The 15318-nt window shown below is 29.9% G+C and overlaps 1 protein-coding gene across 1 annotated transcript in view; it reads right to left on the minus strand.

Moving 5' to 3' along the window:
* Window positions 1–2602: 2602 nt before the first annotated feature.
* The window catches only part of LOC127729889 (SUN domain-containing ossification factor-like), a 46282-nt gene continuing 33566 nt past the window's right edge, over window positions 2603–15318 (minus strand). Inside the window, exons 19-22 of the mRNA XM_052237822.1 lie at window positions 13855–13959; window positions 12820–13048; window positions 11679–11740; window positions 2603–9448 (exon numbers count right to left, since the gene is read on the minus strand). Of these exons, the coding sequence (XP_052093782.1) occupies window positions 8774–9448; window positions 11679–11740; window positions 12820–13048; window positions 13855–13959 (1071 nt within the window). The 3' untranslated portion in view covers window positions 2603–8773. The remainder of the gene's footprint in view (window positions 9449–11678; window positions 11741–12819; window positions 13049–13854; window positions 13960–15318) is intronic.

Raw genomic sequence — 15318 nt, forward strand, 5'->3', positions numbered from 1 at the left:
AGATTCCTGACTTAGGTGCAAACAATTTCAGCGAGTCTGTACTGATAAAACCATATTCATATTCAAAGATCTTAATGTGTTAAAAATTCTATTATAAGGATAAGTTTACATGTATTGTATTTAAATTAACGTGCTTTATAATCGATATTAGATTTAAATTTAGGCTGTGATGTCCTGTGTTTTTAAAAAGTAAAATTCTACAGGTACAGCCGAACTTTAAAACTAAACTTTTGTACGAAAGAAAATTAATAAAAGTTTTAAGTAATTTATGGTTACAAAATCCACGACTTAAATTATTTATCAGTGATGCATAGATATCGATCATTGAAATTTTTACATGACAAGAGCCACACAAAAAGTGCCACAAGTGAAGCAGGAACTACCAACAATTCCTGAGCACCTTCTCATTCTTGGTTTTGTATTATGGGGTTTTGCTTTAGTTTTCATTGTTGTACTTATGCTATTTCATTTTTTAAAGTCTGTATTTGTTCTGCCAGTTGTGGTCTAGTCTATTTTTTGTTTGTTGACACAGAGATATGTCTCGCCTTCATGTAATTTGATAGTATAAAGGCAAACGTTGAAATTAAATTGGCAAAACTTTATCATGTACAGAAACTATGCAAAGCGTTTAGAGTCAATGAACCATGACTAAAGGTGCAGTGCAAAAACATCTCGGTTGAAATGAGAAACACTAATGCTAATACAGCTGCATACCAAATAGGCAAATACCATTGACTTCTCATAAGTGATTCCCCTTAAACTGAATTAAACAAACTTTAACATGTAAACTATGCAAATATTCAAAGTCAATGAGACCTGCAAATACTTTATACAACTGCATACCAAATATCTTTGACTTACCATTTATAGTAGTCCATCTTAAACTGACCTTACCACAAACTTTAAAATATAAACTACAATGTATGCAAAAAAGTTTCAAAGTCAATAGATCATGACTGAGAATGCATGGCCAAATAATTTCAATGGAAATAAAATATATGGCAATGCTAATATAACTGAATATCAAATCTCATTGAACTACCACTAGTAGTTTTCTTGTACTATAACCTAATCACAAAATAATACATTGTTGACACCCCAGACGGAAACAGCATGGCTAAATTTCTATTTTCGGCTTCAAGGCAAAAATCTTGTTTTCATTTCAAATTTCACATTCAACAAGTTTAAGGCTCAGTGAATTTTGTTTTACAAATTCTCTGACCAATGATTTAAACATGGTTAATGAATAAACTTACTTATTGTAACAAGAGTAACACAATGGGTGTCCCTAGTTGAGCAGGGAGGGGTGACCCTTCAAAAGCACCTAAGTTTCCTCTGGTTTATGTTTTGCTTAATCTTTAGTTTTCTGGTGTGTAGTGTTTTGAGGACAGATGTTTATTTTCTTATAGTTTTTCTAATGGTTTTTAATTGCACCCTTAGTATTTTATCTCTTGTTTTTATATATATATATTATATGATAACTTGCATTTTTACCCCTATATTCTATTTTTGTCGAGCCTGCGACTTTTGTCGCAAAAGCAAGACATAGCGATCCTACATTGTGTTGTCGTCAGCATTCACAAAAATTCACTCTGAGGTTAAAGTATTTGAAATTTTAATAACTTTCTTAAAATATCCTGGATTTCTACCAAACTTGGACAGAAACTTGTTTATGATCATAAGATAGTATCCAGAAGTAAATTTTGTAAAAAAAAAATCCTTTTAAATATTTTACTTATAAATGGACTTAGTTTTTTTGCCAGTTTAAATTACATTCACTCTGTGGTTTAAGTTTTCAAATTTTAATAACTTTCTTAAACTGTCCTGGATTTGTACCAAACTTGGACAGAAGCTTGTTTATGATCAAAAGCTAGTATCTAGAAGGCAATTTTGTAAAAATTTATTTCCTGTTTTTCCGTATATTACTTATAAATGGACTTAGTTTTTCTTCCAGTTAACATTACATACAGTCTGCAGTTAAAAGTTTTAAAAACATTTATTAGATTCATAAACCATCCTGGATTTTTACCAAACTTGGACAGAAGCTTCTTACAATCAAAAGATAGTATCTAGAGGAAAATGTAAAAATCATCTTCTTTATCATTTGTTCATTCAATAAATTTATGTTTCAACTCTTTTATAAATCTATAGATTTGATTGCATACTGTATTCATTTTTTACAAGCATAACTTTTTTCATACATTTCATACGTTTTATTTCATTAACTGTAAATCTATTATGTGCATTCCCCTATCACACTGAAAACATAGACAACAGCAAAAATAGGCGAGACACTGGGTTCCGTGGAACACTTACGAATTTTTAGCAATGGCAGCCATATTGGTTGATTTGCTGATAGGCAGGAACAAAAAAAGACACAAAACTTTGTTCTAGATACACTTAGGATTGTTCAGCCCAAGTTTAGTTGAAATTTTTTGAAGTTTATGATGCCAAGTGATGGGAACAGCTCACATGGACTATAAGACCAGATGAACTAAAAAGTGTGGACCACACACAATGAATGAACAAACAAATGTGCAAATGGACAAGATTACCTTAAACCTCACCATAATGGGTTAAACAAAAATAAATAAAGAAGAAACAGCTTCAACAATTTATTGTCAACTTAAAATAAATATTGATCAACTCTGGCTTCATGCAATCACATTAAAATAACAATATGAATAATCACTATACCTTTTGACACAATACTGAAATTGTATTGAACTGTACATAGAAATGAGATAGATGTAAAGTAATGTATTCAAATCATAACATAAACTACACAATTCCTCCAGGCTGTTATGACAGCAAAATTTGTAGACAATTATATGAACAGAGCTAGGATTTTTTATTCTCCTTAACATAGCACTAACAAATTAAAACCATTTTTCCTCAGCTTAATCTAATTGCTGAAGACAATAAGGAATATCCCTTTCAAAAAACACTTTTTCCCAAAACTCTCAAAACATTTTTAAATAAAATACATCTTGAAAGTTTTCTTTACACTTCACGGTGCAAAACTTTTTTGAGGTTGCTCTAAAAATATAATTTTGCATAAAATCTTTAAATACTACCAAGTTTTTCACCATGTGTTTCTTGAAAGGGAAGTTTCCATGACTTAAAGACCTTCTTTGTTACAACATTGTAAACTAATAATAATCTTCATCTCATAAAATAAACAAAAAATTACATATTGACATATATATATTTTGAATAATTCAAAACATAATAATCATAATCATCGTTTTCTACTTTTATTATAGAATAAATCTCAAAATTTTTCTGAGATTCAAAATTTACAATTTCATTATTATATAAATTCACTGGAAATATTGCAGAAATGACACATAATAAATTCTGAAAATGTTTCAATGAAACACTCATACACACTCACACATCAACAGAGATTTCAGAATCCAGATTAGGAATTTTTTTCAATTCCTTGAAAAAAAAAATCATTTCAATAAGAGAGTCAAGAAGAGATAACATTTTGAATCCCTTCTTGCAAAAGTCATGAGGGTCTGAATGGGGTTTACAGAATAGAAAATAATGGGTTAAGAGTGCAGAATAAAGGGGAAAAAATATAAAGAATAGAGAAAAATGGGCCATATAATAATAAAAAATAATAGATAATAAAGGTCAAAATAAATAAGAAATAGAGAAAGATTGTCTAAAAAGTTAAAGAATAAAGAAAGGAAGGACCCCCCATGCAAACCCCCAGTCATCCCATAACAGACAAATAATTCATTGGTCCAAGGTACATAGCGATAACTGATAGACCTCTTTGAACTGGTCAGTAAAGGATTACTTGCAGTTTAACCAGGAATGTGGACATTTCCCCTTCAACTATTTTTTACTTTTCATGAAAGCTGGGCATAGATTTTTTAAAGCCAAAATAATAAAGACAATGTCGCATAATAGATACAAATATATATTTAAATGAAAGAACATTAAGGGTGAATGTACACGGGACAACAATCACAAATAAAAGTAATAGTCAACAACAGAAATTTGGTTTATTTTAAATTGAATTTCATAGAGAAAACAAGACATAGACATGAATTAAATGTACCTTTCTATGAATTTTTACATAGAAAACCACCTATGTAATGCCATGGATTTATTTGGCTTTGGACAATTCTGCTTTTTATGTGTGATTTACAAAAAAAGGGAATTTTAAAAGAGATATCAGACAGAATTCTAATTATTTCATCTATGTAGTGAAGAGAATGCTTCTTTTTGTAATTTTATTGGGGTGTAAAAGTGTTGACCGAAACACATTTTGTATGAAGCGCGGAAGCATGTAACATTTCATTTTGATATGAAGGTTAATTTTTGAATGACAATCGATTATTGTTAGCCAATCAAACTAACGGATTCTCGTGAAACATACATGTAATGTTATTATATTTAAGTAAAAATTTTGTTTGTCAAAATAGACTTTCAGTTATAAAATCATAATTGAATGCCCCTCATACAACCGTTTGTAGACAAATCATATTTTAATATCATAATTCTGTGGATTTAATATTTTTCATGGGAAACCAATTTTCGTCAATTTCTTGGGTAAAAGAAAACCAAAAATTTAAATGGGCCACAAAGTAAAAATATTCTATAGGCTTGTATGCAGACATTGGCAAAACCACAAAATCAAATATCCACTATGATACATTTTTTCCTCAATCAACGAAAATTGGTATCCACGGTAATAAGTGAATCCACAGTAGCACTGATCAGTTACTTTGATATAAACAAATGTCTTCATCTAAAGTAGACTTAAATTAAATAAAATAAAATATATTTCATAAATATATGACTATATCATTAATACATACATAGGACTCATGTAAACAAAGAAACGATTTGCATTGATCAAGATAATAAAAGATAATCAAACATGGAACATTCTGAACAGGCAACAAGCAAGTCTTTACAGCAAAACAGATTATTGTCTTTCTGAAAAGGCAGCTAGCAAGTCTTTGTAGCAAAACAGATTGTTGCCTTTCTGAACAGGCAAGTAGCAAGTCTTTGAAGTAAAACAGATTGTTGCCTTTCTGAAAAGGCAGCTAGCAAGTCTTTGTAGCAAAACAGATTGTTGCCTTTCTGAACAGGCAAGTAGCAAATCTTTGAAGTAAAATAGATTGTTGCATTTCTGAACAGGCAACTAGCAAGTCTTTGTAGCAAAACAGATTGTTGCACTTCTAAACAGGCAACAAGCAAGTCTGTACAATATTGTAGCAAAACAGATTGTTGACTAAAAATTGAAATGAACGTATCTAAAGAACACTGAAAACTTTTTGGTGAACAAAGAAACATATTATTGTCTTATATTGCACATTTTTACTAGGCTTTCAAGATTCACAAACACATTTGATTAATTTCTGACTAGGTACTGTTCAATTATTTTTTTTTTAAAAACAAAAATACAATAGAATAAAAGTCAATAAAACAAGAAGAGATACGGTGGATTCATTATTATTCGTGGGATATCAATTTTCATGGATTACTTGTGGGAAGGTGAACCATAAAAATAAATATTCAACATAGTACAAATTTTTCTATAGGCATGTCTGCACACTACAGGTACCCCATGAAGTTAAGTATCCACGAAAATACAATTTTTTTCTCTACCCGCCAAAAATTGGTACCCACGAAAATATATGAATCCACAGTACTACCCTAATCCATTTTAACCATCCAAAGGTTTTTCATTTTATGACAGCCAATCATGTAATATAATGTAGAGGAATTCATCATTCTACTGTCTGTGAACTTTCCAAATAGCTGCACTGCATTGTCATACAATGGTAAGCTCAGGTTTCGAAGAAGCACAAACTTGTAATATAACACTACAATATAAATGTATTTACACTTTTGGTATTTTGTCTCCAAATGACCTTAGATCTGCTCCGAATAACTTTCTAACGTCAAGCAACAATCACTTTTTAATTATGACGTCAATTTTTTTAAACTGTGATGTTCAATTTTATGGGAACTTGTGTGATTTTAAGTAATGGTGGACAAATTTGCATACAAGTGTAAATACATCTATTGTTACGAGATTTGTACAAAAATAATTCTCTTAAATTTATTTAATTTTAGTTTTCCTCTTAACAATACTCTTAAAATGTTCTACATAAAAGAAAAATATATATGAAAATGCTATTTCAGAATCTTCAGGATAATGGATTGTATAAGATATACTGTGGATTCATTTATTTTTTTCGTGGACACCAATTTTCGTGGATATTTAATTTCGTGGTTTGGCCAAAGTCTGCATGCGAACCAATAGACAATTAGACTTTCATTGAACTTTTAAATTTATGGTTTACCTATTAACACGAAAATCTTTACCCCAAAAATAATAATGAATCTACAGTTGGTCAGATACAGTTGAGACAATAATCCCATGAAACACTAGAAAATAATTTTTTATCAAAAGATTAGCACTTATGTGTATGTTCTCGGTTTTCACTGTTGCTGCATGGTAGGTTTAGAGTCATCAACACATATAATTCAAACTTTACAGCAACAACACCAGTGTCACTTGACACTGGACTCACCAATGGCAGATCCAGGGGGGGCCCTTTTGTCAGGAAAATTTGGTTAATTATATAGGTAATCACTGAAGCATGACTGGAGCAGGCCTCCTCTTAGGGCAGTCAGTGGGCACCGCTTATGAAAATTTCTGGATCTGCCACTGCTTACTGATTCATTGATAACTGTTACATGCACACACAGCAGTGATCATTGATTCAGCAATCACCATGTTTATGACTAGGCTTTTCATAAGCATACTTTAGACCCTGAAATTGCTAAATGCAGAGACAAAAAAATCCACATTTAACATTTTCAACAAAAAACACAAAACCATATTACAAAACCAGTAAATTCTAAATTAAATTTCACCGGTTTACCAATATATTTTTCACATCGAAAATACAAAAATATGGAAAAATACAGTCAACCCGCATTAAAAGGACATTTACTATAATCGAAACAAAACTTTGTCAAAGACACACACAATAATAATCTCGATTTTTTTTCCATTCTTCAAAAATCGCAATAATAAATGCACGCAATAATTTTTAAATTTAAAGTATGGGTATTTAGGGAATGGTTCTTATTGAACTGTATTTGCAAGTTTGTAGGGAAACATGGATATGATATAAGACAGATGATGGGAAAAGAATCACTAAACAGTTGAAAAAAAAGAAATAGAGAGAAGATGTGAGGGTTCATTAATGTGTAATCTTATTTATTGGATGACAGAGAAGCTGAATTGGGGCATCAAAAGTTAATTTAACAATAAGAAAGAAGCAAAATAAAACATGTAATGCAATTTTTTTTTTATTTCTCAGATACTACCATATAAGAAAATTTGTGTTTATTGATGATAAAAGATAAATAAACACATATAAATTGGGAGGGGGATGGGGGATTTTTCACGATATTTGTTTTCAAACATAGGAGTTGTTAATGAAAAAGATAAATGGATTTATAAAATATGTTTTCGTTTCACTTCACTGTAAAATGAAGATATACTTAGTCATTATAAAGTGGGTTGACTGTATTCAATCTTTAATCTCACACATACAATTAAGATATTATTACAAAAATAATTCTAAGCACCAGAAATAAAAAGAAAACAGAAAAGTACCAAAACTGATAATGCAAATAAAACTCAGATGCATCATTTCTAAATTAAACATTTTAAAAGCTAGTTCTTTCATTTTTAGAACCCCAGCACAACATTTTACTCCCCTTTCCTTTATTCATAACAACAATTCAAAATTAGTATCTTCATTATACCCATGCAATTACTCACAAACAATACATTTAACAGTGTCCACACTAAAAACGTATCCAATCAGGTTTGTGCTGTTCAAGTTAAACATGTACATAATTTGGATTTAATGAAGCAGAATGTTAATTTTGAGTTTTTTTTATAGCTCAACAATAGATATTTATTTTTTTTAATTGTAATTTGCTGTTATAAAACTTAAGAAATCCTGTGAAATTGAGGATGACATATCTCTATGCATAGTTCTGATTTCTTGTAAGGGTTTAGCCATACTTTTGGTCGTTATAAAAGTAAAATCAGCTTGACAACATTTCTATTAGGTTTTTGATTTCATTCATTTTTTTGCCTCAACCATTATTGAAGAGATATTGATTGTCAAAATGCACATCTGTTGCACTAAAATTGAGACTTAAATTTTATTTCACATGTACAAATTATCAGATGTATTCCAAAATCATTCCAAATCAAGACAAGACTTACTTTTTTTTTTTTTTATCAAAACTGAGGTATAAACAATTATTGAGCAGAAATTCATTTCGAATACTGAAAATATGAAAGGAATAAAAGGTACTATTTTCTTATATCAAAAGCACATGCACATGTAGAACGATTTATCAAAGAAATAGGTATGCAAATTACATTTTTAAATTCTATCACAGGCACATTCAACACAAGTTTGATTTAAGATACTACATACAACAATCTTATTGCACAAAAAATTGCAAAATACATCTAAACCCAATTGGACTACCAACTTGCTTTTATTTAAAAAATGCTTTCATGCTACTTTCTTGCTATTCATTCAAAATTTATAGAACAAATATATTATCTAAATTAAATAAGTTACTTGTTTGCAACTTTCAAATGCAAAACAATTTTGGCATGCAATTCCAAGAATGGTAACTCTCTAAATCTATAAAACAGATAAGAGCCAACCTAGATTGTAAACAATGCAACAAATTAAAGCTAATTATGTCCATTCATTTCCTTGAAAGACACCGTTCTGTATGTTAGATCAGTACTACCTGCACGAGTGTGAGAACTTTTGCCTTGTTTTCCTGTCTGGTTTTTTAACATTGAATCTTTATGCGAGTTCTGTGTCGATCCCTTAGGAAAGGTAAATTTCTTTTTAAAGGGAGAAACAATGAATATGTCACCTCTGTTAACACTTTCCTCAGAGAGCGATATAAAATCATCATAATGCGTGTCAGAACCATTAAACGACCCAGATCTGAGTCCACGTGTACAACCATTGGATGTTTTGGCAGGATGACATATAGTTCCTGTCTTGATTGTCTTCTTTGGGATACAGCCATTTGTTTTGGCATGACTGTTGTACAAATCTTTTTTATCATGGCCTGTATGACAACTTGAAGATATTTTTTTGTCAGGTCCTTTTGGTTTCAGCTGTTCTTGCTTGTCACTGGCAAAATAGCTCCATAGTCCAGCACTACTTGAAGATCGATTCATGGATTTCGATTTTGTTTGTTCACCTTCATCAGGTGAAGATTCTCTTGAACTGGTACCAAACAGGAGACCAGCACTATTGATATCAGTTTTGTTGTGAGTTACTTTTACTTCACCTGTCAAAGATGTTGATGAACCGTTTATCTTTTGTTTCTTTCTCTTTCTTTTCTTTGCCTAAAGTTAAAAAAATTCTCTAGTAACAAAATTCAATAATGATGCAGATATAATTTTAAGAAATAGATACTCAAAGAATTCAAGTTTTTAAAAACGTATGAATATACCGTAGATACTCGCCTAATAGTCGATCCTACTATAAGTCGGGGGCCCTTTTCAGCTCCAAATTCTAAGGATTTAGTCTTGACCCTCGTATAAGTCGGACAAAATTTGGGCATTTTTTTTTCAGCTGACAGTAACTGAACGCCGGTAAAACCAATGCAAATCCAGGAATAATATTCATTTCTGCATTAATGTTTGTTTGGTTTGAATTTAGTTGATGCTCATCATGATAATTTATATTGCTGTTAATAATAAAGATGTATTCATTTCTCTTGTTTTGTTCACTGTTCAAATGTTGGATTAGCCATGTGTTGTTTACATAATGCATCAATGATTTTGTAGGGTATGACTAATAACCTATTGTTTGAGAAAAGCGAATATAAACCAATATGAACCTGAAAAATTTAAAGTCAATCAACACTTGATGAAAATATTTTTAACAGCATACATAACTTGGTGTTAAATGAGCATGTACACTTCATAATTCTTATTATATTGTGATGATTAAAGGATTAAAAAAATTATGTGAAGCTAATCAATATATTAAAATAACTAACTCCAAATCATTAGTGTCATCTGTTTACCTATCACTGATAGTTTTCACACCTTTAGTAAATACAACTCTTTGTCTCTTAATTGGGGTTATCAATGGATTATATTGACTTGTCAATCAATTTTGTAATTTTTGTTTACCTGAGACACTTTAATGAATAATATTTTGATTTTGGGAATGAATCTTAAAATTATTTTTTGATTATTATATGATTTATAAGCATTGAATTGATATCATGATATCATAATAATGACACAATAACTCTGCTGAAAACATCCTTTCACATATTTGGTACATTGTTATCTCCTTTTCATTTTTGGTTCTTGGCTCTTCTTTTGGGTTTATAGGAAAACCATGTGACCATGAAAATCAATACACAAACCGGAAACAGTAGAATTTCAACACGAATTTGCAGAAAATGTTTACCAAAGAACAAATAAAACACAAAGACAGTATTGTAGTAATTTATTTTCAACAAAAACTTTTTATTTATTGATTTATGTAGGTTTGGCAATCAAAAACGTAGTTTTGACCAGGAAATTCACTCCTGACCACTTTTCTCAAGCTTGGATTTTTCCTCTGGTCGCTAGATCTCGTCTATTAGTCGGTCCCCCTCTCTGGATTATGAATTTTACTCCCAATTTTCCGACTAATAAGCGAGTAGGAACGGTATGCATGAAAATAATTGTGATACTTCATATTCTTATTCAAAAAGAACTTTTTCTGTTTATTACATTCATTATAATGAATATTAATACCTTTTATACAAAGGGAACTAGATATCATTGAGATGGGAGCCATCTCTGTGGGCCCCGCTGTGAATAATGTGTGGTAAAAAATTGTATCTTTATCATTGGACATCGGGTTGTCAACTGAAACCAAAGTTTTTGACCTTGACCTTTGACCTAGGAAGTTGTACATACATTATGACACACCCTCTGGTGTTGGTTAATATTCATGTCAAGTATAAACTTTGAAATTATAACTGTTCTCTAGATATAGAGCGGACACAATTTGTTACGGACGGACGGACAGACTGATCACTATAGGGCGTCCGCCATTCGGCGGGGCCCTAATTAAAATGGGTTTCAGTAACATTTTAATGCTTCTCTGAGTTATGCTATTGTGATGTTTCTGAAGAAGACAACTTTGGTATAATAAATTCTACAATTCCACGGTGAAATGCATGATTTCTTTAAATTCTAAATTTATACAATGTTTAAATGCTAACAGTCTAATATAAAGATAATTTATTCTAGTGTTTATTCAATGATCACTGCACATTTCATATTAAAGTGTTCCATATACTTAGATGAGTTAAAATTTGTTGTTTTCTACAAAGTGCTTTGAATTTTAACCGTTTCCAAACATATGTAACTCTTTTTCGTTCCTAGTTATTTGTAGAAGCAAATAACACATGAAAATCTCTGTTAAACTTATAATGCTGCAGCATAATTCCTTTTATCCTACTATAAGTCCGTTCATTTGATTTTATGCCAATGAAATGCACTGTCATACCAGACAAGCAAAATTACCAGAATTAACTGTATGTATCTCATATTTAGTTCTACTTACATGCATGTGGTGTACTGAGGTCCCACCAGGATCTATATCTGATGAATAATTCCCAGAATTCACTGTAAAAAACATAATATACAATCAGACATTTTGAAACATGACTATGGCATACTTTGCTTGCTGTAGCAACAGAATATAAGATTGGAATATCTAAAACTAACACAATTCTGACTCTTAAAAAATTAATACATATCAAATGTTTTTCCATATGAATATTTTGCTTTAAAATATCATATTAGGCTATAAAACATACTGAAAATTTGAATATAAAAATTTAATTCTTATTTCTTTCAAGCTGAGGATGTTCCATACGGGATATCATAAAAATTAAACCTCACATTATAATTTTAACCTGGATTATTCTTCTACAACATCAAAATGATTTCTATTAATTTATATCTTATTCATTTATTGATTGATGAAGGTTTTTTCTAAAATTCTGAATTAAAAATAAATGCATAAATACTTTTTTTTTGCACCTCAAATTGTTAGGCAGAATGTGAATAACAGAAATACTTTTCACCTGCAATATTTTTTTTCTTTCAAATAGGTAGATTACTGAGAAACAAGAAATCTAAAACTCTTAAAAGAAGGGGGTTGAGTGCTGGCAAACATTTTTAACCCCACCACATTCTTTATGTGCCTGTCCCAAGTCAAGGGCCTTTAATTCAGTGGTTGTCATGGGTTCATGTCTGTCATATTTTTTTTTTGTAAATTGTATTGTTATAAATAAGGCTGTTAGTTTTCTCTTTTAAATTGTTTCAAATTTGTCATTTTCATGTTGAGGCCCCTTATAGCTGACTATACAGTATGGGTTTTTTTCATTGTTGAAGGCTGTAAGGTGACCTATAATTACTTATATCCCTGTCATTTTAAGTCTAGTGGATAGTTGTCTCATTGGCAATCATACCACATTTCTTTATTTTTATATTCATCCCTAGTTATAGTGAAGTTTGCTCAATCTTAAGTTTTCTTTATGCTGTTATGTTTACTATTGTTTGTATTTTCATCCTTTTTTATTTTTGCAGAAGGCATATTCCTGGTTTTCTTTGCACTTCCAATAGAAAACAGATATTGCAAATCAAAATACAAGTATCACAAAAAGCAAATATATCTTCACTTTTCATTGTTCCCTTACCTAATGTAGATTCACTGTTGTATTTTTGTATGGCAGGTCCTATAGAATCAACTTTATCATGGTCACGCCCAGAGAAAGAGTTTCTTCTACGGATATGTTTAAAATTAGTGGTTGTCCCCATGTCCTGGATTTCCTGTGGGACTTTCGTGGATTTCTTCTTCATCAGAATCAAAACAATGACACACAATACAATCACTGTCACAATGTACCTAAATTCTCTGTCCTGTACCTATAGAAAACATATTTCAATTATATAAGTAAACTTAAAGGGGTATGTCTTGATATTTTTAAAACAATAAATATGAAATATTAAATTTAGCTTCCTATTTCTGTTACTTTTAAACCATATAATACACATACTTGTATCTGAACAAAAACGGGATGCTGGTCATAAAACAGACACAGAACAAAATCAAGTAAATCTTGTTTAAATCTGGCTAGAATACACTATTTAAGTGAATGCAGGACACTTAAGTATTACATATGGAAGTTGATTTTTTATTAGTTTTGACTAAATAGTATTCCTTTAGCTATGTTTTTTTTTGGTATGTTATTGCATATTTTTTTGTTTGTTTTGAATAAATAATAATACTTTATATTTTTTTTTGGTATTATATAAGAATTGAAAATATATTGCATAAAAATATATCCATAACACTATTTTGAACTTTAGTAATCAATAAAAAGTATTGCTATCTGTTTTCACAATTTAAGAAGTCAGATATATTTTAGTTAAGTTGTCAAAAATTATATAAGAGCATACATTTTTTCAAAGAAAGAGGTAAATTGAACAATTATGTCAAGTTCAAAAAGGGAAATTTTTCTTTGAAAAAAGCTTTGATGCTTAAAAAAGAAATCTGAAACATACAATTTTTGAATATAAACTGTTGACACCGAGGTATGTCTCGCCTTTAATGTTATTTTGATAGTAATATTGATTTGATTGGAATATAGTTATTCAATATGGTTTGTATGAAAGACATTGTGTAGAGTGTCAAACAAAGTTTACTACAAAATTTTCATGAAAATTCTAACCTGCTGATTAAGGTTCTCCATTTTTTCTGTAAAACGAATGACAAGTTCTGTTAAATTCTGTACTGTAGTTTCTAAAACATCAATTTTCTGCTTCTGAATCAGACTCTGCAATAAAAAAAAAGTAATGTTCTTGTCTTTTTAAACAGTTAAATATTAACTCTTGAGTTATAGCATAAAAAAAACACTAATAAGAATATTTCAACATCTGAGTTTATTTTCGGCAAAAAATGGTTTGTCACAGATCTTCAACACCAATAACATTCTGCCAAGTTATCCTATTTATACAAATTATAAAGTATTTGTAATTGTAAAAAAATGTACACAACAAAATAAGCAATTTATTTCTTAAAAAGTGACTGAAGGCCGTACTTTGACCTATAATGGTTTACTTTTACAAATTGTGACATGGATGGAGAGTTGTCTCATTGGCACTCATACCACATCTTCTTATATCTATTTACAAAATAAATTGCTTGTTTTGTTGGAGGAAAATTAGTGAATAATTTTGCTGTTGAAATGTATCAAAACTTTTAAAAACTACTGTTAACTAATCATTTGAAGTGTATTGAAATAATGATAATTAATATTAAAATTTTTTGCTCACCCAAAGATTATAATAAAATTTAGATTTTTTTTTTAGAGAACTTTAATTACATTTATCTCCAATGGATAAATATTTGAATCAATGTATATTTGTAGCAAATTTTGGTATTTATCAGCTGGTTTTGAAAATGTATTATTTAAAACAAAAGATTACATCTGTTGAAGAAAAATAAACATGATCAAATAATTAAAATTTGATGGTAAACAAGGGATATGGTTTATTGATTAATGACACAAATAAAACAGGAAAAGGAAAGACTACCTACTCTACAAGGATCTTCCAAATTAAAAAAAATATGAGTAAAACAATTCCCTCATTCTCCTCTCATTTATATATACCCAATTTGTTTTACCTGCGGTGTATAGATCACAAATTTAGTCCGAAATTTACTACATTTCTGAAATAAATAATCCAAAATTTCATTTTGATGGTTTTGTGAGAAATAATTTATTGAAGACTTTTGGAAATTTAACTAAGGTAAGCTACATTTTACCATGATGTAGGTGAAGCAAAGTGTAAAATTTACTAAAATATACATAGCCCTACCGATGGTGTCAGTGACACAATAGATGTTTTGATAAAAAATACATTGTGATGTCATTAATTTTTGTGTGGTCATGGTTAATTGTCTGTTTAGAAAGGTTACATATATCACAAAGTGTAAGAGTGGTGTAATACTTTAATTCATACACAAACTCTTCATCCAAGAGAAAAACACATTTTTATTGATAAGTTGTTTTTATACAATATAATTTAAGTAAAATACTTAATTTCAGTAAGATTTAAAAAAAAAAAAACCCACCTAACAGCAAACTTGTAAAATTCCCATCAGCTTCTGTTAATTACCTTCACCTTAATGT

The sequence above is a fragment of the Mytilus californianus genome, unplaced genomic scaffold (assembly GCF_021869535.1).
Source record: "Mytilus californianus isolate M0D057914Y unplaced genomic scaffold, xbMytCali1.0.p SCAF_2, whole genome shotgun sequence".
Taxonomy (NCBI): Eukaryota; Metazoa; Mollusca; class Bivalvia; order Mytilida; family Mytilidae; genus Mytilus; species Mytilus californianus.